A 25,704-nucleotide genomic window follows, 5' to 3' on the forward strand; every position below is an offset into this window, starting at 1 on the left:
TCTTTGTTTTTCCAAAATGTAAGTTTAATGTAGGTGTCTTTGTTGTCAGTTTGGCAGCTCAGTAGTCCAGAAGCATCTGAACTGTTACAATTGGATAGGTTTAGTGGCTTCTTGAGTTGATACATTTATCAGTAGGGATGGGAGAATTTGATCCTATTAGTTGATTTTTCATTTTAGCCAGCACGTTGAGGGAAGGGAAGGCATTCAGGGAGATTGGTCGCCGCAAAGACGAGGCGATTAGTCGCCAGGCGACTAAATCTCCCCAAAACGCTCAGTGTGACCTTACCCTAACAGTTGCCTTTAATGATATTCTGCTAAGCAGGGACAGATAACAAATGTATCAATTTAGAACCGTTACAGAGGCAGTGACCCCCCCCCCCATCCCAGAGCTGCTTTAGAACGTGAAAAATTACTTTAAAAGAGACATTTTGTGTAAAAAAAAAAAAAAAAAAAATAAGAATGTACCAGTCCATTATAGTCGATAATCTCGCTTCCCTTCCACTTCCTGGTCCCTGAATTCCCAGGCTGTGCAGGGTTGCAGACGGCTCTTGACTCACTGCACTGTAGGACAGGAACCAATCAGCAGCTAGCAGGACCTGATAGGGAACTGAAGCCTGTCTTGTGTGACTGCAGGGCTGTGATTGGCTGTCCCCTCCTACTGTGCTTCTGGCAGAGACCATTAGGACACGCCCACCCCTCAATTGAAACATGGACGGGACATCTATAGGGAACTCCAATAAAGGGGCTAATTTTAAACTTCAAGCGGTTGTTCACCTTTAAGATAACTTTTAGTATGTTATAGAATGGCCATTTCTCAGCAACTTTTCAATTGGTCTTCAATATTATTTTTTTAGTTTTTTTAAATATTTGTCTGTCTTGTGATTCTTTCCAGTTTTCAAATGGGGGTCATTGACCCCATCTGAAAAACAAGTGCTCTGTAAAGCTACAAATTTGTCGCCATTGCTACTTTTTATTACTTGTCTTTCTATTCAGGCCTCTCCTATTTTATATTCCTGACTCTTATTCATATTAGTGCATGGTTGCTAGGGTAATTTGGGCCCTAGCAACCAGACTGTTGAAATTGCAAACTGGACAGCTGCTGAATAAAAAGCTAAATAACTCAAACTAAAAATAATAAAATTTTAAACCAATTGCAAATTGTCTTAGAATATCATTCTCTACTTCATATTAAAATTTAACTCAACGCTGAACCCCTCTCAGTATTAGAAAAACGATCACAAATAGAAAATAGAAAGTATTTGCAAAAAATTGTATTTCTGGTGAACAATCGGAAAACAACTAAACTGTAAAAAGTTTTGAAGATGAACAACCCCTTTAAATGATGTCTTCCTTCTGCAATTTTGGGGCATTTATTTTTTAAGAGAAATAATTTAACTTAAAATTGAGTGCTGGAGCTCTTTAGTGATTTCCTGGAAAGTAATTGTTTGGGGGACAATTGTAATTATAAAACCGAATACAACATTATTTAGAGATGAGCAAAGTCACACAATTTTTCACAAGCTGCAAGAGTCAGAAGGGGTTGGAAGGATATAGAACTAATTAACGTCATGCAGTGTTCTCCATTTTCTTGGCAAATAAATATTCCACTTCCTTTGCAATCACAGAATGTGGAGTACAGATGATTAACAGCACATACTGGAAGGTGGTAGTGGTGTGTGTATACAGATTGTAGGTACATAGCCTTTATTGTATTTTGGCAATATTTGGTAAATGCAGTTAGTAATCACCCATTAATTCCTATTTTAGAGCTGTTAAATGAGTAGTACAGTATGACCTCCTCAATCTTAATGCTATCAGCTTTGGCATAGGATTTCACTTAAAGGAACAGTAACACCAAAAAAATGAGTGTTTTAAAGTAATAAAAATATAATGCAGCGTTGCTCTGCACTGGTAAAACTGATGTTTGCTTTTTTAAACATTGCTATTGTTTATATAAATAAGCTGCTGTGTAGCAATGGCAAACAAGGGAAAGTTGTGCAATGAGTTTGGGAGTTTTACTCTGAAAGCAGCAAGTAAGTTGCAGGTAAATAGACGCAAAGATTTTACCCCAATATTGGACGAACGATCGTACGTCCTCATCTCCCGACCTGCCACTAACCATTCAGACCAAATAAAGCAGTAAAAGAACAGATCAGCTGATGTTCTCACCCTACAGCAATCTTACGAAAGTTTATGTCCGACCAGTCTCCCACTCCGATCGGTAATACATGCACAGATATGATTGGCAGCCGTCAAATTTTCTTACCTGTCCGATTGTCTGAGCGACTGATCGGCATGGCAAGATAAATGTCTGGACACACTACACACGATCCGAAAATCGTATGAATCGAGGATTCGTACGATCGAATCTGTGCGTCTATGGCCAGCTTTAGTCCCTTTTTAAAATTTATAACGAAGCAATAGAATTCTTAATGAATCAGATGAAAATTGAGCATAGGACTGGCCAGATATGGGATGACCTTTGACGTAGTTGGCCAGCTTAAATATATTGCAATATATGGACAAACAATCCCTGTTTTGTCTAAAGGGTAAGGCATGTTTTAGTAGCTGTATGCACAAAATGTCTGTCTTAAAAATATTGATAATGGGTTGAGTGCAGAGGACTCTTGTATTTGTCTCACTGTGTAGCAATGGGGGCAGCCATTCAAAGGAGAAAAGGCTCAAGTTACAGCAGATAAGCTCTGTAGAACATAATGGTGTTCTCTATTATCCGCTATTTAACCTGTGCCATATAGCCTTTTTTCAATTTCCACCATTGCTACACAGCAGCTTGTTTATATCAACTACAGTAGTGTTTTTGAAACAAACAGATCATTTTTCCAGTGCAGAGCAACATTACATGATTTTTTTCATTACTTCAATTTTTTGTGTTACTGTTCCATTGTGTGCAGAGACTGAGATGGTCCCCATGCAGTGGTAGGAGGACATTCCAATATGCATTGCTCTGATAGAAGTGAATAGAATTGTACTTCTTCTGAAGGACCATCACAAGTGTTTGCTTTTTATACTTTTAATCTGTAACAGCTGCACTTAGGTCATCATCGTGATGTGCAATTGGTTTTGTCTTGTTTGGTACCAATGTATTCATATAGTATATTCTTTGCAGCAGACATGTATATCATTGTGTTGAATGCCGTGTCCCAAGATGACTTGTCTTTATATCTGACCCAGAAACCCAGAAACAGCTCTCACATAGAATGTGTATGTGTAACCACACACAGAGTGAAACATATTTACCACAAGCAGTGTCTCCCTGTGGTTGCAGAATGGTTAATATAGTTGGCATGTCCGTAATGGCATGCCTATTAACCTGCAATGATCTTAATTGTGTCACTCATTTATATAGATATACAGATATATAGATATAGCGAGAGAGAGAATTCCATACCAGTATTGCTTATTTTATGCATCCATGTTATAGTTGTTGTTGTTGTTGTTGTTCACCTTTAAGTTTCACTTTTAGTATGTTATAGAATATCTGTTTCTAAGCAACTTTTCAATTGGCCTTTATTTTAGTTTTTGAATTGGGACTGACTCTTCAGCTTTCAAATGGACCCCATCTAAAAACAAATGCTCTTAAAAGCTGCAAATGTATTGTTGTTATTGTTTACTTTTTACTACTTATCTTTGGATTCAGGCCTCTCCTATTCATATTCCAGTCTCTTTTTTTTTTTCAAATCAGTGCATGGTTACTAGGTTAATTTGGACCCCGGCAACCAAATTTCTGAAATTGCAAACTGGAGAGCTGCTGAATAAAAAATTAAATAACACAAAAAACACAAATAATTAAATTAAAACGATTGCAAATTGTCAGAATATCGCTATCTACATCATACCCCTTTAAGTTTGCATTTGACATGAGCGGAATTTGTTTTCAACACCATTTTGCCCCCCCCCCCCCCCCCCCCCCTGTTTTCAGGATTGCAATCTGCTGAGAAGCAGATTCATCGAGAGTCGATGGTGCTGGAGGGCCACAGACCTGAGACACCTTTGCAGTGATTGCGGCTTCCCTATACAATTTTTTTTTTTATTTTGGTACTTGAGCACTTAGAGGAAACCACTCCCTTGCTGTAGATCACATATAAGAAAAGCAATTTAATATAAACATCCTTTGTGCAATTGCTTAATAGACCAAAACGTGCACAACCATTGCATCACAGAGAGGAATGATTTAGTAAACAGGTATGTGTTATTTGCTTCAGCATGCATTTGATCCATTTCTGTTGTTCAGGACATATTGGGGAAGAGCTGAATAAGATACATGATGCCATTGGGTGGAATCGGGCTGTTTGGTTATACTGCAGAGAGGTACATGAGGACTACCTGCTTCCCATCAGTTGTTGGTTGGTAGAGGTCCCAGAATATGGCCCAGCCAGACAGTTGTAGTTCAGCACTTGGTAGGAAGTATGTTGGAGGGAACTCTACACAAACATAACTTAAAGTGGACCTGTCACCCAGAAACAAAAATCTGTATAATAAAAGTCCTTTTCAAATTAAACATGAAATTCAATTTCTATTTTTTATTAAAGCATTCATAGCTGTTGTATGCTCATTTAATAATCTCAGCTGTCAATCAAATATTGTCTGCCCCTCCTCTATGCCCGTGGCATAGAGGCGGGCAGACTATTACTTTCACTTTCAATTCAGCACTTCCTACATGTCACTGCTCTCCACGCATTCCCCCAGTTCTCTTTACCATATAACTGTGTGGCCAGGGCATGAGGATGGACATCGGGTCCCCCATTCTGGTGCACAAACATGATTCTGAGATGATATAAGACTTGTCTTAATGACAATGTCCACAAAATGGCTGCTGTCTGCTTGCTATAATTATGAATTCCCAGACTGAAGGAAACAAGATTCAAATAATTTATATAGTGTAATTAAAGTTCATTTTCCTTGACTAATCTGATAAAATAGGATTTTGAATAATTTTTTTGGGTGACTGGTCCCCTTTAAGCTTTTTGAAAAGTAAACATTATTTCAAGCAACTTTACATTATACACCAATTAAAAAAATATGCAGCCTTTTCATGATTTTTAATGGTTTGGAACAGTTCCCTAAGCCTAGCCCACTGTTCTCCTGCTGATCTGGCTGACTACTTTGCTGAGCTGGCTGACTACTGTTACTGTGTATCAGCAGCCATCTGTCCTTAGCCTGCATGCTCCAAACCCCACAATTCCCTGCACACACAATTTCAATAAGGAAAGGAACATCACAGTGCAATGCATTGTGGGTTAAGTAGTTCCTGCATGCTATCTGTAAGCTGTGGAGATGCTGTTAAAATTTGTAACATCAGTGTTTAGTCCCTTCTTTCTAGCCAGGATTTCAAATAATGCAGAAGAGAAGAACTGTTAAACAGCTGCATTTCTGTATAGAAAAATGGTGTTTATTCATTCTTTTTGAAGAAACCATTAACTGTGATGGGTTTATTATGGGTTTTAGTGTTACGTGGGCCTCTAACAAATTTTAGTTTGCAAGCCGGACTTCCCCTTTAATGGCTCTAAATCCTTGAAGTCAATTTAGCTAAAACAGCGTGAAAACTGTGTACGTGCTTTCTGTTAGTTTACACATGCAACAATGTACGCAGTATTTGTTCATGTATAGTGTCATTGCTTCATGGAACTTAATTAGGAGCATGCTTACTAACATTCAAGAGATTTCTCGAGATGTTGCCCATGTCAACCAATCAGCAATTAGATTTAAACAGCAACCTATAAGTTACAAAACAAAAACAAAGGTCTGATTGTTTGCTATGGCCACTATCTCCTGAAATCTCTCCAGACATTTATCTCTAATGTTAGTAAACATACTTAGTCTGTTGTGACTTCCATAGGCTGCAAGGAGTTGATTCGTTATTTATAAACCAAATTAAACCCAGGCGTTCCAGAGGCCGTAGAATGAAGGAGGAATTTTTTAGCTGATTTTTTTGGAATTGATCTTTTAAAATAGAAGTCAAAAGGTTTCTGACCATCAGATTAAACAGATTTATAAGGTTGTGAACTAAAGGTTCAGTATACTACTCAGCAATGACATATATATGTAGTGCTAATTTTATAGAAGGCCTGCTAGTTTTATATGGGGGAAAAATTGCATCCGTATGGTTCCCATGTAAAGCTCCTTCATCATTCAGGTCAGGACTAGACCCTTTCCTTTATGCAAAACAAATACAGTTAATGAAGGATCTCTCATTAGTTAACTTTAAATTAGACTTCGCTGTAGGTGAAGGCTTTCTTCTTTAGATGAGCTTTAAAAATTCTGTTTTGAGAGAGTCATTTATCATGTCTGCTCCTTAATCAAATAACTTAATTTTAAATGTAAATTTAGTTACAAAATTGTCGGCACCAGACTGGCTTAACCTCGACGTGACTAGTAGTGCTGCTTACCATAACTATATTTCTTGTTACGAGAAGGGCTTAATTGTATAGGATGGGTTAACAAGTGGTATTGCAGGCTTCTCCATAATTGTGCCCAAGCTGATGAACAGTTGGTGGGAGAGACAATAATTGAATCTACACAGATATAGCGCTGCAAAATTATATTCAGCATCTGCTGAAGTTAGCAGAAAGTGTGTGTTTGTGTGTATACACACACATTTGTGTCCCTTCCCTCCCACCCTCTGTTTCCTGTTGAGAGGAAAAACACTAGATTTCGGAAAATGCTGGGAGTTGTAATTCAGCTGGGAGTCTGTAAGTCAGCCATCCTTGTGCGGGTGCTAAAAGGTGGCGATTGCAAGTCACCATCAGGGCACCATTAAATTAGATGCTGAACTGTATCCTTCCCCTGCAGCTGGCTGACTATATATAGCGAGGAGAACCACCAAGATCTTTTTGTTGATGAGGCACTAAAATATTAATGGGTTGTGCTCTGACCTTGGGAAAGTGATTTTCCTCAAGGATATAGCTTTAAGTAATTATCTAGCAGACCTTTAAAACAAGTTTGCAGATGGTCGGCCTACTTCCTACTTAGTCAGTCTAGTCAATAGGGATATTATCGGGCCAGTATTGAGCTTTGTGAAATAAAGAACACGGTTCGATTTTTTGTTTTTTTGTTTTTTATATAAAGGCATTACTGTCCCTACTTGCAGTTTTGGCTTTGTTTAAAGGAACAGTAGCACCAAAAAAGAAAGGGGTTTTTAAAGTAATGAAAATATCATGTATTGTTGTCCTGTGCTGGTAAAAACTGGTGTGTTTACTTCAGAAACACTACTATAGTTTATATAAACAAGCTGTAGCCATGGGGGCAACCATTCAAACACAGTTATACATAGTAGATAACCAATAAGTTCTGAAGAATTGTATATTACAGAATGTATCTGTTATATGCTGTGTTTCCTGTGCCTTTTCTCCTTTTTCAGATTTAAATGGCAGCCCCCATGGCTACAGAGACCAGCTATTATTGTAGCTGTTTTTGAAGCAAACACACCAGTTTTACTATTGCAGCACAACAGGACATTCTATTTTGATTACTTTAAAAGACTTTCATTTTTGTTGTTACTGTTCCTTTAAGCAGCCACTGTCTCACTGCAGGCTAGCCACAAGCTCCTTATGTCCTCCGACAGGGATCCTATTGTACATTCAATCCCATTAGAGAACGCCATGACGGTGATGGTGCAAGGGGGTGTGACATGATATCTTTATGGTGTGGGCATTTGAACTGGGTCATAAATGGAACTTTCTGTATCAGGAGGGAAATATATTTAGGTTTCTTCTAACGTGGACAATAAATTACTCTGTGTGTTGGAATAGATACTTTGCAGGGTATTTTTGCGCCGTATACAACACAGCATTCTGCCAGCCACAGTATTGTGAAGGCTATTATTATTATTATTATTATTAACATTTATTTATATAGCACCAGCATATTTCACAGCGCTGTAAAGTACCACTAAATCACATTAATTTCATACATAGAACATATGGAGTTACATACATCACAACCAATACCGGTTCAAAAGGTGAGGAAGGCCCTATGCAAAGGTGCTTACAATCTAAAGGGAAGGGAATAAGACACAAGGTATGGGCAGGATCAGAATTAAGTGAGTGAGAGGTGCACTATAGTTATAATATATAGTGAATAAAGTACCCCCTCTTGTAAAATATAAGGATATTATAAGTTACCGAGGAGTTTCATGGCCATATAAAAACACGAGGCCGAAGGCTGAGTGTTTTTATACAGGTCATGGAACTCCGAGGTAACTTCTAATATCCTCATATTTTGCAACTGGGGGTACTTTATTTATTATAATACACAAGTTTCAGTGAGTCATGTGACAGAAATGACATCAGAACTCACCGTTTATAACTGATGACATCAGAACTCACCGTTTATAAGGATATAATTTACAGTATATTCATGGCTTTTGTGTATTATAGTAATATAATCTATAGTTATAAGTGTTAAAGGGGTGGTTCACGTTTCTGTTAACTTTTTTTTTAGTATGTTCTAGAATGGCCAGTTCTATGCAACTTTTCAGTTGATCTTTATTATTATTATTTTTTTTTAAATAGCTTTTGAATTATTTGCCTCCTGACTCAAATGGGGGTCATTGACCCCATCTAAAAACAAATGCTCTGTAAGGCTGCACATTTATTATTATTGCTACTTTTTATTACTCGTCTTTCTATTTAGGCCCTCTTGTATTTACATTTTAGTCTCTTATTCAAATCAATGCATGGTTGCTAGGGTAATTAGGACCCCAGCTACCAGGTTGCTTAAAATGCAAATTAGAGCTGCTGAATAAATAACTCAAAAACCACAAATCATAAAAAATGAAAACCAATTGCAAATTGTCTCACACTCTATATCAAACTAGAAGTTAACGCAAAGGTGAACAACCCCTTTAAATTGATGGCATTCTGCCCCATTTCAAGGCCATGTATGCAAAGCTGAATTGGCATTTATTTCTAGAGTGTGTACTTTTTTTTTTTTTATAATTTTTTCTTGGTAGTAAATAAGTGTTTGTTGTGAAGTGGCATTGTGGATGCCCATAGTTACTGTGTAGAGAAGTTATGCCACCTTTTAGAATGCATATGCTACCTACATTGCAAGACAATGCATCCACCAATGGGGCCTGTATCTGCATAGTTCTTTTAAGGTGTTAAGGGACTAAACTAAAATTAGCAATTAACAAAGATTACTCTATAAAAAAGCTTTTGAAAGTGTAATCCTTTAATTACCATCACAGTAGCTTCCTGTACATTGCCTGGGAGCAGACATTGTTGCCCCCATATTACATGTAGGAAGTAATATTCCTTTGCGCTGTTCCTTGACCTAAAATTTAAATTTGGTTGTTTTGTTTGTCACATGCTGCTACTTAGTCCCTCCTTTTATTATCATAATAATGGGCATGTACAGCACCTTAATAAGTAAGTTAAAGTAGACGATGTAAAGCATGGTTTATATTGTTTAGAGCAGGGGTCCCCAATCTTTTCTTTTTTACCTGTGAGCCTCATTCAAATTTAAAAAGAGTTGGGGAGCAGCACAAGCACGAAAAAGTCCCTTGGGATGCAAAATAAGGTATGTGATTGGCTATTTGGTAGCCCCTATGTGGACTGGCAGCTTACAAGAGGCTCTACTTGGCACTATACTTTTTATGCAATTAAAACTTGCTTCCAAGCTTGGAATTCAAAAATAAGCACCTGCTTTGAGGACAGTGAGAGCAACATCCAAGGGGATGGAGAGCAACATGTTGCACACGAGCTACTGGTTGGGGATCACTGGTTTAGAATGAGCTGTTTTTGTTGCACATTTGTATGTTGAAAGCAGGGCTTTCTAAACCTATCGGTTCCCCTGCAGTTAAAATGTTGTTCTTTTGTTTACATTGGTAATTAAAACAAGTTGTAAAGTTATATTTAATGTTTGGGGCACAATGCTGATTTTGTTACTTCACTCATACCACAGGTATTGGCTCCTCATTTGATCTAATCTTACCATCCTCTACACCAGGGGTGCCCAAAAGGTAGATCGGGATCTACCAGTAGACCTTTAGCTGGTGATTAGAAGATCTGTCAACTAACCGCTTGTCTAAATCACCCCCTGTTTCATGCCTTTCATTCAGATATTTATTATTTTAAGGTTACACTAGAAATATTTGTTAAATGTAGCAATATAAATCTCTCATAAATATATAATTAAGTAATATTTCCCATGGAACAGAATGCTAATGCTTTTTATGGATGTAGATTGTAATGGGACATCACTAAAAGTAGACTGCGCATTAGTAAAGTATGGGCACTCCTGCTCTACACCAAATTTTTTTGGTAAAAAAAAGGATATTTAGCTCCTGGTGGCTATTAAAGTAGAAGGAAAGGTTAAAACTAAGTAAGCTTTATCGGAAAGGTTTATATAAATATACCCGTAAACCCTCAATGTAATGCTGCTCTGTTAAAAGACACTGCTTTTCTTTCCTTCAATTGTGAACACATGGGCTTCTCCATTTGACCTGTCTGTGCCAATTCATTGGAGCTTGTAGGCACATTTCCACACCAGGCTGCGGAAGGAAGTTGCTTGATGGGAAGGATTTGCTTCTATCTAACACAGGCCAAACCTCTGACATAAGCAGCCCATGAAACAGGATACTACAGTTGACTTTCACATTCGCTATTCTTGTTGGTGTTGTAATGCTAACCAAGACAGGAGGCTGAAATACAAAATTACTTCCTATGTAATTATTCTTGGTGGAAATATTTGAAGCTTCTGTGTAAGTCTCCTAATAAGCGCTTGGTAAACTACTAATGGAGCACTTTCCAAGGTCCTGTTTTTGTAGGCCACACACAACAGCAGTAGGAAAGTCAATTTTGAGAGAACTAAAGTAAAACCTTTATTTTAAGTCCCCCTGATTTTAAGTTTTCCCTCATTTTACATTTTTTTTGTGTGGTCCCACCAATTTCTAATGCATTTCAATGAGTGAATTTCCCTGATTTTAAGTAATGTTTTCCTGGAATTTTACATCAAAATTTTGTTCTGATGTACCCAATAAACTGCTTATTTTCCTTTATGAATGTTATTATTTGTAACAAAGAGGTTTAAAATAATAACCTGATGTATTTTTTGCCAAGGTTCTGCCTGTAAATGGTCAATTCCAATTAGTCTGCCCCTTATACAGTCCTGCACCAATCACTTATTGCTTTTGGTTGTTTATGCAATTGACAGAGTCTTGCACATGCCCCCCATAGTGTAACATTAACCCTGCAATGTTTAACCCTTGTTATTAAAAGGGCTGTTCAACTTCCAAACACTTTTTTCAATTCAGTTGTTTTTAGTGTTTCTTCCCCAGAAAGAGACATTTTTCAATTACTTTCCATTATTTATTTTTTACTCTTTTTTTTCCAAAATCTAAGTTTAAAGTTGAATGTTCGTGTGTCTGGTGTTTGAGTCTGGCAGCTCCGTAATTCAGGTGCAGACTCTAAATTGTTACAATTTTGCAACATTTAGTTGATACATTTCTCAGCAGCATCTCTGGAGTATTTGCAACTATTGTATCAATTCTAACAGCTGCTTGTAATGAAACCCAGAGATTCTGCTCAACAGGGACAAAGATAAGAAATGTATCAACTAAATATATCCATTTAGAAGTTTACAGGGTCGGCGACCCCCCTTCCCAGAGCTGCTTCAGAAGGTGAAAAATGACACTTCACAATTCAATATTTGAAAAACAGGGACACATAGAAAATCGAAAGTCATTGGTAAAAGTCTGTATTTCTGGTGAAGGTGATACAGTCATACAGACTCATGATTATACCCTTTTAGTACTTGAAGAAAAAGTTACTTTAAAGGGAACTTTCACCTTTAAGTTAACGTTTAGTATGTTAGAGTGGCTAATTCTATGCAACTTTTCAATTTATCTTCCTTTTTTTTTCTTTTTAATAGTTTTTGAATTATTTTCCTTCTTCTGACTCTTTCCAGCCATCAAATAGGGGTCACTGACCCCATCTAAAAACAAATTCTCTGCAAGGCTACATATTTATTGTTATTGCTCATCTTTCGATTCAGGTCCTCTCCTATTCATATTCCAGTCTCTTATTCAAATCACTGCATGGTGACTAGGGTATTTTGGGCCCTAGCAACCAGATTGCTGAAATTGCAACTGCAGCGCTGCTGAATAAAAAGCTGTGGGAGACTCTTATTGTAGAACTTTATCCTGCCTGGCTGTAACAGCTTCCTTGTATGCAAGGATCAATGACAAAACAGATATTGGTATGATTATATATGTACATGTCAATCTCACTAACAGTCTGCTGTACTGTGCCCCTACCAGTTCTGTGTCACACTGTTTCCTGGATCATGGCGCCATAACTGAGGTATTTGTAGATTCTTTAGAAATACGGCATGTGGAAGAGGATGTGTTGCACAGTGGTTTGGGTGTGTGTTCTGCTCAAAGAGCATGTGGCTTATTTTTCTGCTTCACTCGCTTCATCAGTTAAAGTGGCGCATAACCCCAAAAACTACTTTGATCGCTACAGGTCTATTCTAGTCGAGACGTTGCATTAATGTAGTTCTGATTATGCTGGCAATGGGAGATATATATTCACTGAAGGGCCTATATATATGACCAGAAGTAATGTACAGATGTCGCCCATCCTGGAAGTATTGGCCGTGTGGATATTTGTGCGTGCTGTGATCACACAGAAGCTGATTCAAGCTGGCCGTAAAAGTAATCCAGTTGAACAGAGTCCTAGCACAGCTGAAATGAAATGGCCTATTTATCCCCTAACAGTTTTAAATTAAGCAATAACTGCACCAGCTGTTAATGGCCACTTGGGGAATTAGTGTGCGCAAACGGCACACTCGAAGATAACCCCTTATAGTATATACTGCACACTCTTTTTCATAGCTCTCTCTGAAAGGAACAGTTCAGTGTAAATATAAAAACTGGGTAAATAAGCTGTGCAAAATAAATGTTTCTAATATAGTTAGTTAGCCAAAAATGTAATGTATAAAGGCTGGAGTGATTTGATGTATAACATGTCAGTCAGAACACTACTTCCTGCTTTTCAGCTCTCTTGGTTTACACTGACTGGTTCCCTGGCTACCAGGCAGTAACCAATCAGAGACTTGGGGGGGCCATATGGGGCATGTCTGTTGCTTTTGAATCTGAGTTGAATGCTGAGGATCAATATCAAACTCACTGAAAAGAAAAGTACCATGTGGCCCCCCCTTTAAGTCGCTCAGAGTTAGAGAGCTGAAAAGCAGGAAGTTGGATTCTGGCTGTTTTATTAGACATCTGTTCAATCCAGCCTTTAAATATTACATTTATTATCCAACTATATTAGAAACATTTTTTATTTTGCACAGCCTATCTATTTACACAGTTTTTATTTTCACACTGAACTGTTCCTTTAATGACCAGAACACTACTTCCTGCTTTGCTCTCTAACTCTGAGTTAGTCAGTGACTTTAAGGGGGGGGCCACATGGGATATAACTGTTCATTGAGTTTGCAACTTATCCTTAGCATTCAGCTCAGATTCAAAAGCAAATGGTTATGGCCCATGTGCCCCTCCCTCAAGTCACTGATCGGTTACTGCGTGCTAACCAATCCGTGGAAACCTAGACAGCTAAAAAGCAGGAAGTAGAGTTCTGGCTATTATGACATACAATCACTCCAGCCTTTATACATTACATTTTTGGCTAACTAACATTTTTATTTTGCACAGCCTATCGATTTACCCAGTTTTATTTTTTTTTATACTGAACAGTTCCTTTAAATATTATCAATTTGTTGTTTTTTTTAACTCTTCTGTTCTGATCCGATTGCTTTATAGCTCTGTTGTAATAATATAATGACTGTAAAGGGAAGTTGCAGATATTCTTTGTCTTTCACAGATATTTCCAGACACAGCTATGACCTTTGTTGCAATGAACTTTTGCTTTAAAGGAAAAGTTCAGTATAAAAATAAAAACCAAATAGAGTAAATAGGCTGTGCAAAATAAAAAATGTTTAATAAAGTTAGCCAAAAAAATATTATCTATAAAAGCTGGAGTCACTGGATGTATAACAGAACAGAATTTCCTGCTTTTCAGCTCTCTAACTCTTAGTCATTGACTTTAAGGGGGGGCCACATGGGACATAACTGTACAGTGAGTTTGCAATTGATCATCAGCATTCAGCTCAGATTTAAAAGCAAAGTGTTATGACCCTTGAAGCCCCCCCCCCCTTGGTTACCAATCGGTGACAACCAAAAGAGCTGCAAAGCAGGATGTAGTGTTCTGTCTATTATGTTAGACATTCAGTAACTCCAGCCTTTATAAAGTACATTTTTGTCTAACTATATAAGAAACATTTTTTATTTATCTATTTATCCAGTTTTTATTTTTATACTGAGCAATTCCTGTCTGACTCAAGGGCAGCAAAGAATTTCTTGAACATGTATGAAACAAATTCTTACTGAGCCAGTGTTCGAGGAAAGGACTATTATGAGTTATTTCTTGCAGATATGTTCTCTGGTAAAAGCAAACCACAACTCCCAGCATCCTCAGCTAGGCAACTGATTTGGCATCTCTGCCAAAAGCAATGGAATCTTTATATTTTAGCTTTAAAATCTCTCATTATCCAACTGCTTATAGGCTTCTTAATCCAGCAAAGCAATAGTTAAACACATTGCAATATAAAAGAACATATCCATTGGCAAGCCTTTCATGTTTTCTAACACTTGGCAATGTGTATTATGTGCCCACGTATTGTACGCAGTCTAATGCTTTCTAAATTGTGATTTACGTTGTTACAGAGAACAGAAGAAACTGAAGGCTTTACCCATACTTGCAAACGGTTTGCTGGCATGTCAGATTAGATTTTCTCTCAAGGAGGCTCATACATGTTCACTTTTTAAATGCTTCTGAAATATTGGATGCACTCTTAGCAGGAATATAATTTTTAAAGGAAAACATACCCAGTTAATAAACAACCTCTTATGGTCAAAGATAGAGCCGTTGTGCAAAGGCTTAAAGGGATTCTGTTATTATGATTGTTAAGGTGTAGTTTTTATTTCTAAATTACAGTTTATGCAGCAAATAATTCACTCTACAATATAAAATGTAATTCCTGAACCAGCAAGTGTATTTTCTTTTTTTTAAGTTGTAATATTGGTGTGTAGGTGCCATCTCAGGTCATTTTTCCTGGTCATGTGCTTTCCGAAAGAGCCAGCACTTTAGGATTGAACTGCTTTCTGGCAGGCTGTTGTTTCTCCTACTCAATGTAAGTGAATGTGTCTCAGTGGGACATGGATTTTACTATTGAGTGCTGTTCTTAGATCTACCAGGGAGATGTTATCTTGTGTTAGGGAGCTGCTATCTGGTTAGAAAAACTGGAGTTTTTATATAGCCTTATTGAAAGGGTCTGAGGAAGAAAGTTGCCACCTGTCTTGACTTGTGCTGTATGTTTAATACTCCAGATGATCCAGAAAAATCATTGCATTCTGCGAATGCCTGGACTGTATGGTAAATCATATTTATGAAAACGAGTATGAAATATGTCAACCAACACAGATGTAAAGTGGCGTTCTTTTGAAAATTTAATGTGTTTCCATTTTTTTTGGGGAAATAATTTTGCAAGACACAGAACACTTTTTATATCTGTCGAGCTTGGCTTTCATTTAATCTTCTGGGACAGTGGTCAATTCATTTACTATTCATTTCTCCTTCACTGGGGGCATTCGCTCAAGATGGAGGATATTTGTACATATAGGTGGAGTAACAGAGTAACCTCTGATCGAATCAGCATTATTTGCCCCCTTGAGGTATTTGTCAAATCAAAGATACTATTCTGTGTATACATGTTTTGACTGTTTGTGTGTATGTAAAAATGCATATACAGTGAAACCTCACTTTTACATTCCCTGATTTTAAGTTTCCCCTTATTTTACATTGCTGTTTTGTAGTCCCACCGATACATTATGCATAATACATTTATCTGATTGTACATTTTCCTGGATTTTACACCATTTTTTTCTGGTCCCCTGAAAAACGTAAAATGGGGGTTCTACTGTATATCATGGAGCAAGCAGTAGAGACCTATACAAAGAACACTTTTTTTTCCTATCACTTTAAAAGATGTGAGAGGCCAGCATTGTGTTCTTTTATGAGAAGCTTGCAGGTCCATGGCTATCCTAGCAAATGTTTCTATGTGCAGTGTGCAAGTCCGTTGAGTTGGGTAACAATCTCATGTAGCAAATTCCAGTATGTCTTTGCTTGTTAGATCATCTTAACCCAGGTTTATAGGATTTCATTGGATGTAATTTGGATATGTGCCAGCTAGATTAAAGTATGATCCAAAGTACTTTAGAGTTGGTGAGCATGTATAAATAGGTCCAGTTGATTTAGTCCAGAGAGATTGAGCTATGTGTGAGTGTTTAGCATTGCTTCCATGGGGTCCTGAGTTCGACCTAGTTAAAGAACTCCAATGCTTCCTTTTAACCTATAAGTAACCGTGAACTAATCTGGCCATTTGGGTTCTTGCCTCCCCTTACAGGTCTCATGTAATACCTAAAGATTTATTGCATGAGACAAATTCTTGCTCTTCTTTTTTTGTTTTCTATGTGCTATGTTTTTATAGCTATGTAAATGAATTTTTTTAACCTTATCTTGTTTTTACTGGGAAAGGGAGATGCCTATAGGCTGACTGTCTTGTGTCTATCCCAATGCTTGGTTTTTACACCCCCCCCTCCACATTGCTTTCTGTCTCGCAGGATGTTTGGAGAATGGAAATGTTTCATTCCTCATCACTGTTCCAAGGCATCTCGGTGTGGCTTTGTTTGTAAAAGTGGCTTAATTTGTTTTCCTAGATTTTAGTTATCTAACTCAATTTTGAAAAATCCCACGTTTGATTTTTTCATACACATGGAACTTTGTTAAAGGAAAACTATATTTCCCCCTCCCCGAACAATGTAGGTCTCTATAAAATAAATTGAAAACTGCTCATTTTTAAAATCCTGTTTCATGTAAATAAACCATTTTCATAAAAATATAATTTTATAGTAGTATGTGCAATTGGGTAATCATAAATAGAATTACCATCTTAAGAAATAAGGGCCGCCCCCTGGAATCCTAGGATTTACGGTGCACACAAACAAACCATACATGTTAAGTCACATGAGCCAATAAAAGGACAAAGTTCTATCTTGCTTTAAGAGCAGAATTTCCATATTTTTTTTTTTTTTTTTTTTAACCTGCAAATTTGATTCTTCTAATGCAGAGTGTGTCTCACTCTCACCTCTCGGTAGTTTCACACGACCTACAAGTGGAGTTGCAAAGAACTTTAAACTGCTTTCACAAAGTCTGTGCTGCTACTGTGAGGAAAACTTTGTGCCAATTGAAACATTTATGTTGAGTGAATATTGTACTGTACTATAGCCATATTCATTTCTGTCTTTTTTGCTTTCCATAAATGCTTCTGTTAACTGCTTTAATTGCCTGGCCAGGTTCCAGCAATGCTGTATATTATTATATTTGGATAAGCCAGAGATCCTTGTTTAAAGCTATTTACAGTCTGGCCTGAGCAGTTATAGCTTGTGGTTTTTCAGAGCAGAAGGGTTAACTCAGGTTACAGTGTAGTAGTAATCCGGATTGATTGTGCTGATGCATTTTGCCCTTCCCCTACGTTCACCTTTATACTAATCATTGGATTAATTTTATTGTGCCAGCTTTACCTTGCAGACCTAGGAGGGCGAAGGCACAACCGTTTGCAATACTAGACTCTTAGATGGAAAAGCACCTCAAATCCTAACCCCATGTCACCCATAGAGGTTACTTGTTCTGCGACCCTTACTGTGTTAACTCCCGGCAGCACCGATAGCAAGGGTTGGTCCCCTCTTTGTCCCATTACTAAAGGCAGGACTCGATGATGCATTTTGGCCCGACACGTCGCAATGTGACTAAACACATGCGACGCGTCGGATGTTTTACTGAAACCGGAAGTGAAGGAGAAATCACATGTTACAACTACATTGATCCGACTGTCGGATGAAAACGCAGCGTGCTGTGAGTCCTGCCCTAAAATGCACTTCCAGTGGCAGACCATGCTGATATTAGATTAGTTCGCTGAGGAAAGTACATTTTACAATACACTGCACGACGAAAAAAACGGTTTCGTGTTTATGGTCAGTCTTAGGGCATTCATATGAAAAGGAAGTGAGTGGCAGCTGTGTGGGAGGCTGTTCTGACCTCTGCAGTTAGGCAGAATTGATGGAAACATCCCTTGTGCCATTAATCTCATTTGGGTTAAAGTATAACAAAAGTCTAAACAAAAGTAGCTAGAAATGTTGTAGATTATGTTTTGGTCTTCTGTACCAGCCCAAGGCAACCAAAGCCCTTTAGCAGTAAAGATCTGTGTCTCCAAAGATGCCCCAGTAGCTCCCCATCTTCTTTTCTGCTGATTAACCGCACATGCTCTGTAGGGATATGCTTGGTTTTACCCGGACCCGCCTTCTCACAGCCCACATCCAACTTCCGGGTTCCTTTTATAGACCCGCTCCAAAAGGGCGCGTGTCTGTAAAGTCGGAAGCTGGCATTTGAAGGTGGCGGGTGGGGAGAGCAGGGGAAGATCTCCACCCGCCTGCCACCCGCGAAGAGCGTGAGGTCGACCCGAACCCAACATCTATCTGGCCAGCCCACACATCACTAATGCTATGTCCTGCTGTCACTTACTGAACTTAGGGACCCACTCACAATATACAGTACACATAGATTACAAATGTCACGATATATTTGAATATTTGAGTTCTTAAAGGGCCAGAGTATGATAAAACTCGGAAATCAAATTGAATTTGAAAATTTGAAGTTTGAAATCAAATTTTTAATTCGACCCTTGATAAATCTGCCCCTTAGTGTTGATTGATAAACTTGCATTCCATGTCCCCAAGACAAAACATATATATGAGTATAAGATTTTTTGTAATTCCCTTAGTTCTTTAAAGAGCTCCATTTCCCTTGCTTGCCCTGTCCCTCCTACTAGGGCAGACCATCTGTTCTTTGTTATATGTTTGCCGAAACTGCTTTTTCTGAAAGGCCTTAATGGCCTACAAAGTTGGATAGAGCCACCTTTCACCTTCCCATTGCCCTTATTATTGTAATTAAGGTATGTCCTTAAACAAATGTATTTAATCTACCCTTTTCTTTTTAAATTAAATGATACCACCTGATTTGGGAAATAATATACTACACCCCCCTTTATATAACAATGTACTGATTATTTGCTTAGAATTATTATGGGCATTTGCAAACTCAATATACTTTGTACAAGAACTACTCATTATAGCAACAAGCCGGAGGAGAAACTGTCTCAAAGATTAAATACGTGGCCACCAATATTGAATCCTAATCTTGCATCCATGGTTGGAAGCACAGTCTGCATCTTTGCCTTGGGCAACATAATTAATCTGTTTGGTTCCCAGAATGCTTAGGTGAGCCCAAGATGACTCCAGTAACTACTGTAAAATGGAGGTCAAGGAAGATAAATTGTGAGAATATCCGTTATTTAAGAGACCTAATCTTATGCGTATCAGCCATTTAGTCCCACATGACTACCTGCTGATCTGTGGTCTCCTAAGTCATAAACCTATAATCACACCCATGCCAGTAATTATGTTTGTTCTGAAAATATGGACAACCCAAAGCATTGTGAATTATGGCACATTATACTGGCACCCTACAAGCCTACGTTATAAGACCTACTTTAGCCGGAAGTACTACTGTAATGATACTTTGAATATGTTTAGTTCCTTACCCAATTCCTTTGATATTTTTGTTCTCCATTAGAAAGTTCTAGCAAATGTACATGTATTTATATCTGTGTGTTTTGAAGTGGTTAATTTCAACAAATTGCATGGATCCTGCAGAAATGTGGTGAAAATTTGAAATTCTAAACTTCATATCCTCTTACTATGCACACCAACATTAGGGCTGTTTAGATCTCTACCCACCCCACATGATTATAGAAGACCGCTAAATCATTGATAAATTTTATTATGAGTTTTTAATCCTTTTCCTAAATGTTCTAATCTAAACCATACATGTTCAAAGTGTTCACATTAGTGGACACTACAGCTTATATTGGATATATAGTGAATAAAGTACCCCCTATAGTAAAATATAAGGATATAATCAGTCACGAGATGTTCCATGACCATATAAAAGCACAAGGCCTCATATATCCTCATATTTTCAAATAAGGGGTACTTTATTATAATACACAAGGTTTAGTGAGTCATGTAACAAAAATGACATCACTTAGCTCCGTTTATAACTGATGACATCACTAGCCACCGCTTATAAGGTTATAATACACAAAAGCCATGAATTTCTTGTAAATGATATAGTTATAAAGGCCTGTGAACATTATATCTCACGCTACACTTGCGCTATATGATCCCATTGGACATTGTTGCTACAATAGTAGAATTTAAAAAGTTTTCAGAAGCACTGTTGGGCAATTGGTGAATTCCAATGAAAGTGGGTGATAAGCATGTGGTTTATCTGATCTGCTAGTCAACTGACTGCATAATAGGGATGCTAACCTCCAAGACTAATCTCCTGACTTCCTCCAAAACATTATTCCCAAACTGTACCCCCATCTAGTAAGTCTATAATGAAGTCCAGTTTGCGTGGGATTCGGGGTTTGGGATTTGCTCTTACATACTATCGGAAACCCAGCATCTTCAAGGTCCGATTTGGGACGGCACCTTATTTAAATATTTTGGGACTACTGTTTACATATACCTTATATGGATGCACATACATACAAAATAATCATAGAAAATGCTCAGGGACCAGAGAACCTCACACTCAATCATTCTCTTACAACAAGTAATCATCATTATTGTATTGCGTTGCTTAGCATCTGTTATACATGGCACAGCCCCTTTACTATGTTCAAAAATCAGTTGCTCCATAAAGTAAAGCTTTTCTTTTAGTTTTTTTTCTATGACAGGTTGGGTACAATAGAGCCCTTTTACCTGATAGTCTCTAAAGAAGATATTTAAAGGGGAATAATCGTGAAAGTGAAAATTCAATATTTGCTTCATCATACTGAAATAACAGACTTTCTAAATACAATCAATTAAAAATTCTGTACCATTTCTGAAATAATGAAGTTTATCTTCACTATTCCTTACTGGAATCCTTTATTTGAGTGAGCTCTAATTAATCTGCTAGTAAAGGGAGTCCCCCTATAAGATATATTGGATTATTCATCTGATCAACTGCTGCATGAAGACAGAATGAGGAGAAGCAGATGCTGAGAGAGTGATAGTGAATATAAACTTGATCATTTCAGAAACAATGCCGAAATTTTTAATTGATATTATTTAGAAAGTTTCTTATTTAAGTATTAGGAAGCTTATATTATTTCTTTTTATTTTTTATTAATTGTTTTCGCTGTTGTTTCCCTTTAATTCTGTATTGGCTCAAGCGATGTGTTGGCTCCCAAACACAGGACTAGACAAAAATTAAAAGTCCACTACTAGAAGTACTTATGATTTTTCTGGTAATACCATAGATGAATCCAGTATTTAATACTATAGTTAATATATTTTTAACCTTACACCACATCTAATCCTTGTTTTGTTTGTTTTTCAGCATTCACCATCGGAATCTTTCCTTGATAACTCTATCCCGGATATGACTCGGATAAGTGGCCCTAATGCTTCTTTAATAAGCACAGAAGATTTCTTGCCATCAATGCAGTCCCAGACACCGCAAAAGAAAAGGAAGAAAAAAAACAACCACATTGCCACTGATAAAACTGTTGAAGGGTTTGGGTTGGAAGGTTTCCCTGGGGAAAACCCTGACCTCTTAATTGAAGGAGCACCAGATGGAAAGAAGAAGAAAAAACCTAAAGTCAAAAAGGAGCCCAAGGAGCCAAAAGAGCCCAAGCAGCCAAAAGAGCCCAAAGCAAAGAAAGAGCCAAAGGAACCTAAGGCTCCTAAACCACCCAAGCTTCCCAAAGAGCCAAAAGAGAAAAAGGTGAAGAGCACAACGCCTAAACCAAAGGCAAACAAGAAGACCAGGTAAGATCAGGCATGGGCATAGCACTTAATCGTTACCAAATCTTTCCCTTTAACAGCTTCTGCTTTCAAACATTACAACAAAAATAATTGACTATGGTTAAATTTGTGTTGCTTCTACATTTATCCCACAGAATTGTTGTGCTGTACCTCTGCTGAAGCCATCACATAACTTTCTATCTCCCCCCTCCAAATTATAAAAGCTATTGTTTTTTTTTCCATGCAATAAATGCTGACTTTTTTTTTTTCAATTGCTTTCTAAAATGTACGTTTTTAGAAGTGATTTGGATTTCCTCCATCCCTCTTTCACAGTACATGTATGGGATATATTATCCCGAAACCTGTTATCCAGAAAGCTCTGAATTACAGAGAGTCCATCTCCCATAGACTCTATTATAATGAAATAATCCAAATTTTTAAAAAATAAAAACAATGCCTTGTACTTGGATCAAAGTAAGATGTAATTGATCCTTATTGTAAACAGAACCAGCCCTTTGGGTTTATTTAATGTTTAGATGATTTTCTAGTAGACTTATGGTATGAATATCTAAATTACAGAAATATTTTTATCCAAATAATCAAAATTTAAAAAAAAGTATTCCCTTTTTCTCTGTGATAATTAAACAGTAGCTTTTACAGTAGAACCCCCATTTTACATCCCCTGATTTTAAGTTACCCCTCATTTTACATTGTTGTTTTGTGGTCCCACCTATATATTGTGCATAATACATTTCCCTGATTTTACATTTTCCTGGATATTACATCATTTTTTTTCTGGTCCCCTGAAAAACGTATAATGGGAGTTCTACTGTACTTGATCCAGTTTAAGATATAATTAATCCTTATTGGGTTTTCTATGATTTTCTAGTGGTCTTAAGGTACGATGATCCAAATTACGGAAAGATCTATTATCTTGAATAACCAATAACCGGTCTCATACCTGTAGTAGCTCTTCAAGCGTTGTTGCCTACTCCTTTATAAATAGTTTAATAGATTAGTTGCTTTAATTTGTCTATGTCTGGAACTTTTTGATACATTACCTTTTGAAAGCTTTAAGATGGGTATAATGCTGATAATTAAAACTTGTTGCCTTTACAGGTACTTTGTTGGCTCAGTTAATCACTAAAATATTAATTTAGTTGTTGGTCTTAAGAGTCCACAGTGTATGTGTGGTGCTCTGTAGACACCTGCCTTGTGTGTCTCTATCATAATTGATTTCTCCCTGTTTTGATTACTGCCAGCCACATTTGTAGTGGTGTATACTAGCAAAACTTTACTAGGTCTTGTAACCCATAGCAACCAATCTGATGTATGACTTTGTCACTAGACCAGTAAAAAGTAACCAACAGGTTAAGAGTTGTTGAATCAGGTGTTCATGCATAGCCCCCTCAAGTGAGAGATTAAAACGGATGTTGGCTGAGTGTATGGAGCTACAGTATATGGGCGATTGATCCTTGTGTAGTTTATAGTTTTATAGAAAGGCGTTTGCACTGGTGTGTGGTTACCAATGTAGTGGTTGTGAGTTAACTGGTAATGTACATCTAAACTATAAAATTGTGCTTGTATTGGTGGGTAATGTTACAATATGCTGTAAAATTGCAATGATCATCCAGATAAAAGTGAACATATGTCAGGTGCAAATATTACTTTCACAAGAAGCTTGAGAGGCAATATACCAGCATCTCATTTCTGCATTTGTAGCCAAAACGTCTTACAACTGTTCTGAATGGATTCCAAACATCTGAACCTGTTTTTCAAGCTGTGACCAATGTTGGAAAATATATACTTTCCAGATGGAGGCACAGTCAGAATTACCTAACCCAATTTGGTTCAGAAACAATTTTCATTAGGATTAAAATATACTTCAGGTTAACGATGGTTGCAAAATATTGCTCTTTATATAGTGTATACGTTTGTGTTCGAAGTACCGTAGTCTTTATTTGCAAAAGTATAACTGCACAGTTAATTTTTATCTGCGGGCTTGGGACCTAAGCTTTAATATTCAAAGAATCCAACATGGATTTTTAACTTTAATGTAAAGTATTATTCCACTTAATGTTTTTTAACTGGGCTTTGAAGTATTTGCCTTCCAATTGTGCCTCTTTCTGACCTATTTAAAATGGTATTTGAGGGAAAAGTCACTGACCCCAACAACCAAAACCTGTGCAGCTAAAGTTGTATTATTGTTACTTTCTATTAAGCATCAATTTAGGCTCTGCCCTATTCATTCATGGCACCCAGCAGTCTGATAATGGCTCAAATTTCAGACTGGAGAGCTATGAAACATAAAAAATAAAGACCGGTGGCAGAGTCTTAGGATATCACTGTCTATATTATAGTTTTATGGCGAACTACCCCTTTAATTCTTCATTTCAGTATGTCAAAAAAAAAAAATGTATATGCATCAGATTGTGATGCCATTGCTCGTATTACAAGGAACGTTTTTTCCTATCCAACTATGTTGCTTAATGTTAACAATTAAAGCTAATCTCAAATTCCTCAGTTAGCTGCTCCCAAATTGCAAATCTGTGTATCTGGAGGAAGGGAAGATCTTTAAAGACCAAAGAAAACATTAATAAATATATTCTGATTGGATACCCTTGCCACTAATTTTCATCCAGTGTTTTAGATCTAGGTCTATAGACCCAATATGTCTATGGCTATATGTATAGGCTTGCGGAAATTGGCCCTTTGGACTCCTGTTTTTAATTTCTGCAACCGTAAAGGTTTGTTTAACCCATCTTCTCTTGTATGGGCTCTATAAATAAGCCTATAAAATACATTAAGCTATAGACGAGGTTCTTATTCTACAGACAGGTCTGTGTGGATTCCAGCAGTTGCTGAATAGCTCTAATCCCTGTAAAAATACCCACTGGATTTGGGGGGGAAACTTACATAAACTTGACAGTTTCACTATGTCTTCTGTTTCAATGCACTTTTATTTGAGATTTGTTCCCTACCACAGTTATACTCTATGTATATTGACATGCAGCAGAGCCATAGAAGTCCTGATGGGGGCGCTGGCCCAAAATATGCAAGTGGCTCCAATTGCAGGCAAAACTGATTACTTCTTCAGTAGTAGAAGGGACTGTTCCACAGCTGCTTTCACTTCCCCTTATTAACGGCATGCTCTGTTGCTGATTAAATCTATGTATAGCATCTCTCTCCGGTGCCCAAACCTGGCCCTCTAACTGTTGCAGAACTACAATGTTTGCCATCAGCAGGCAGCTGTCGCATTTTGGTATAATAAGGTGATGTTCGGTAGATAGGGGAGCTATCTAAATGTAGACAGGCAGTCCTACACTTAAATATGTTTGCACCCTTTTGGCCATGCTGACTAACCCGCTATCTATACAAGGAAAGTCTAAGGGTAGGACTACACTGACGTTTTCGGTGCACTGCGACAAAACCCCTACAACAAGTCGCATGCGACGGAAATAAGGTAAAAGATAGAAATGTCAGATGAAGTTGCAGCGTTGATCTGACAGTAGTGTCGCATCGGATTACCGCTGCAACTTCATCCGACATTTCTATCTTTTACCTTATTTCCGTCGCATGCGATTTGTTGCAATCATTTGTCACATCGGATCGCGCAGAAAACGTCTGTGTAGTCCTACCCTAAATGCTGATACTTTAAACCTGTCTCTGCATATTTATTGTGCTTTAGTAAAAAGAAAACCTGGCTA

At 37.5% G+C, this 25,704-nt stretch overlaps 1 protein-coding gene across 4 annotated transcripts in view; it reads left to right on the forward strand.

The window, feature by feature from the left end:
* The window catches only part of chd7.S (chromodomain helicase DNA binding protein 7 S homeolog), a 108,536-nt gene that overhangs the window by 33,484 nt on the left and 49,348 nt on the right, over window positions 1-25,704 (forward strand). For all 4 annotated transcript variants that reach the window (XM_018223754.2, XM_018223750.2, XM_018223752.2 and 1 more), the window contains exon 3: window positions 21,591-22,021. In XM_018223754.2, coding sequence (XP_018079243.1) covers window positions 21,591-22,021 — 431 coding nt within the window. The remainder of the gene's footprint in view (window positions 1-21,590; window positions 22,022-25,704) is intronic.

Source organism: Xenopus laevis, chromosome 6S, assembly GCF_017654675.1.
Source record: "Xenopus laevis strain J_2021 chromosome 6S, Xenopus_laevis_v10.1, whole genome shotgun sequence".
NCBI lineage: Eukaryota > Metazoa > Chordata > Amphibia > Anura > Pipidae > Xenopus > Xenopus laevis.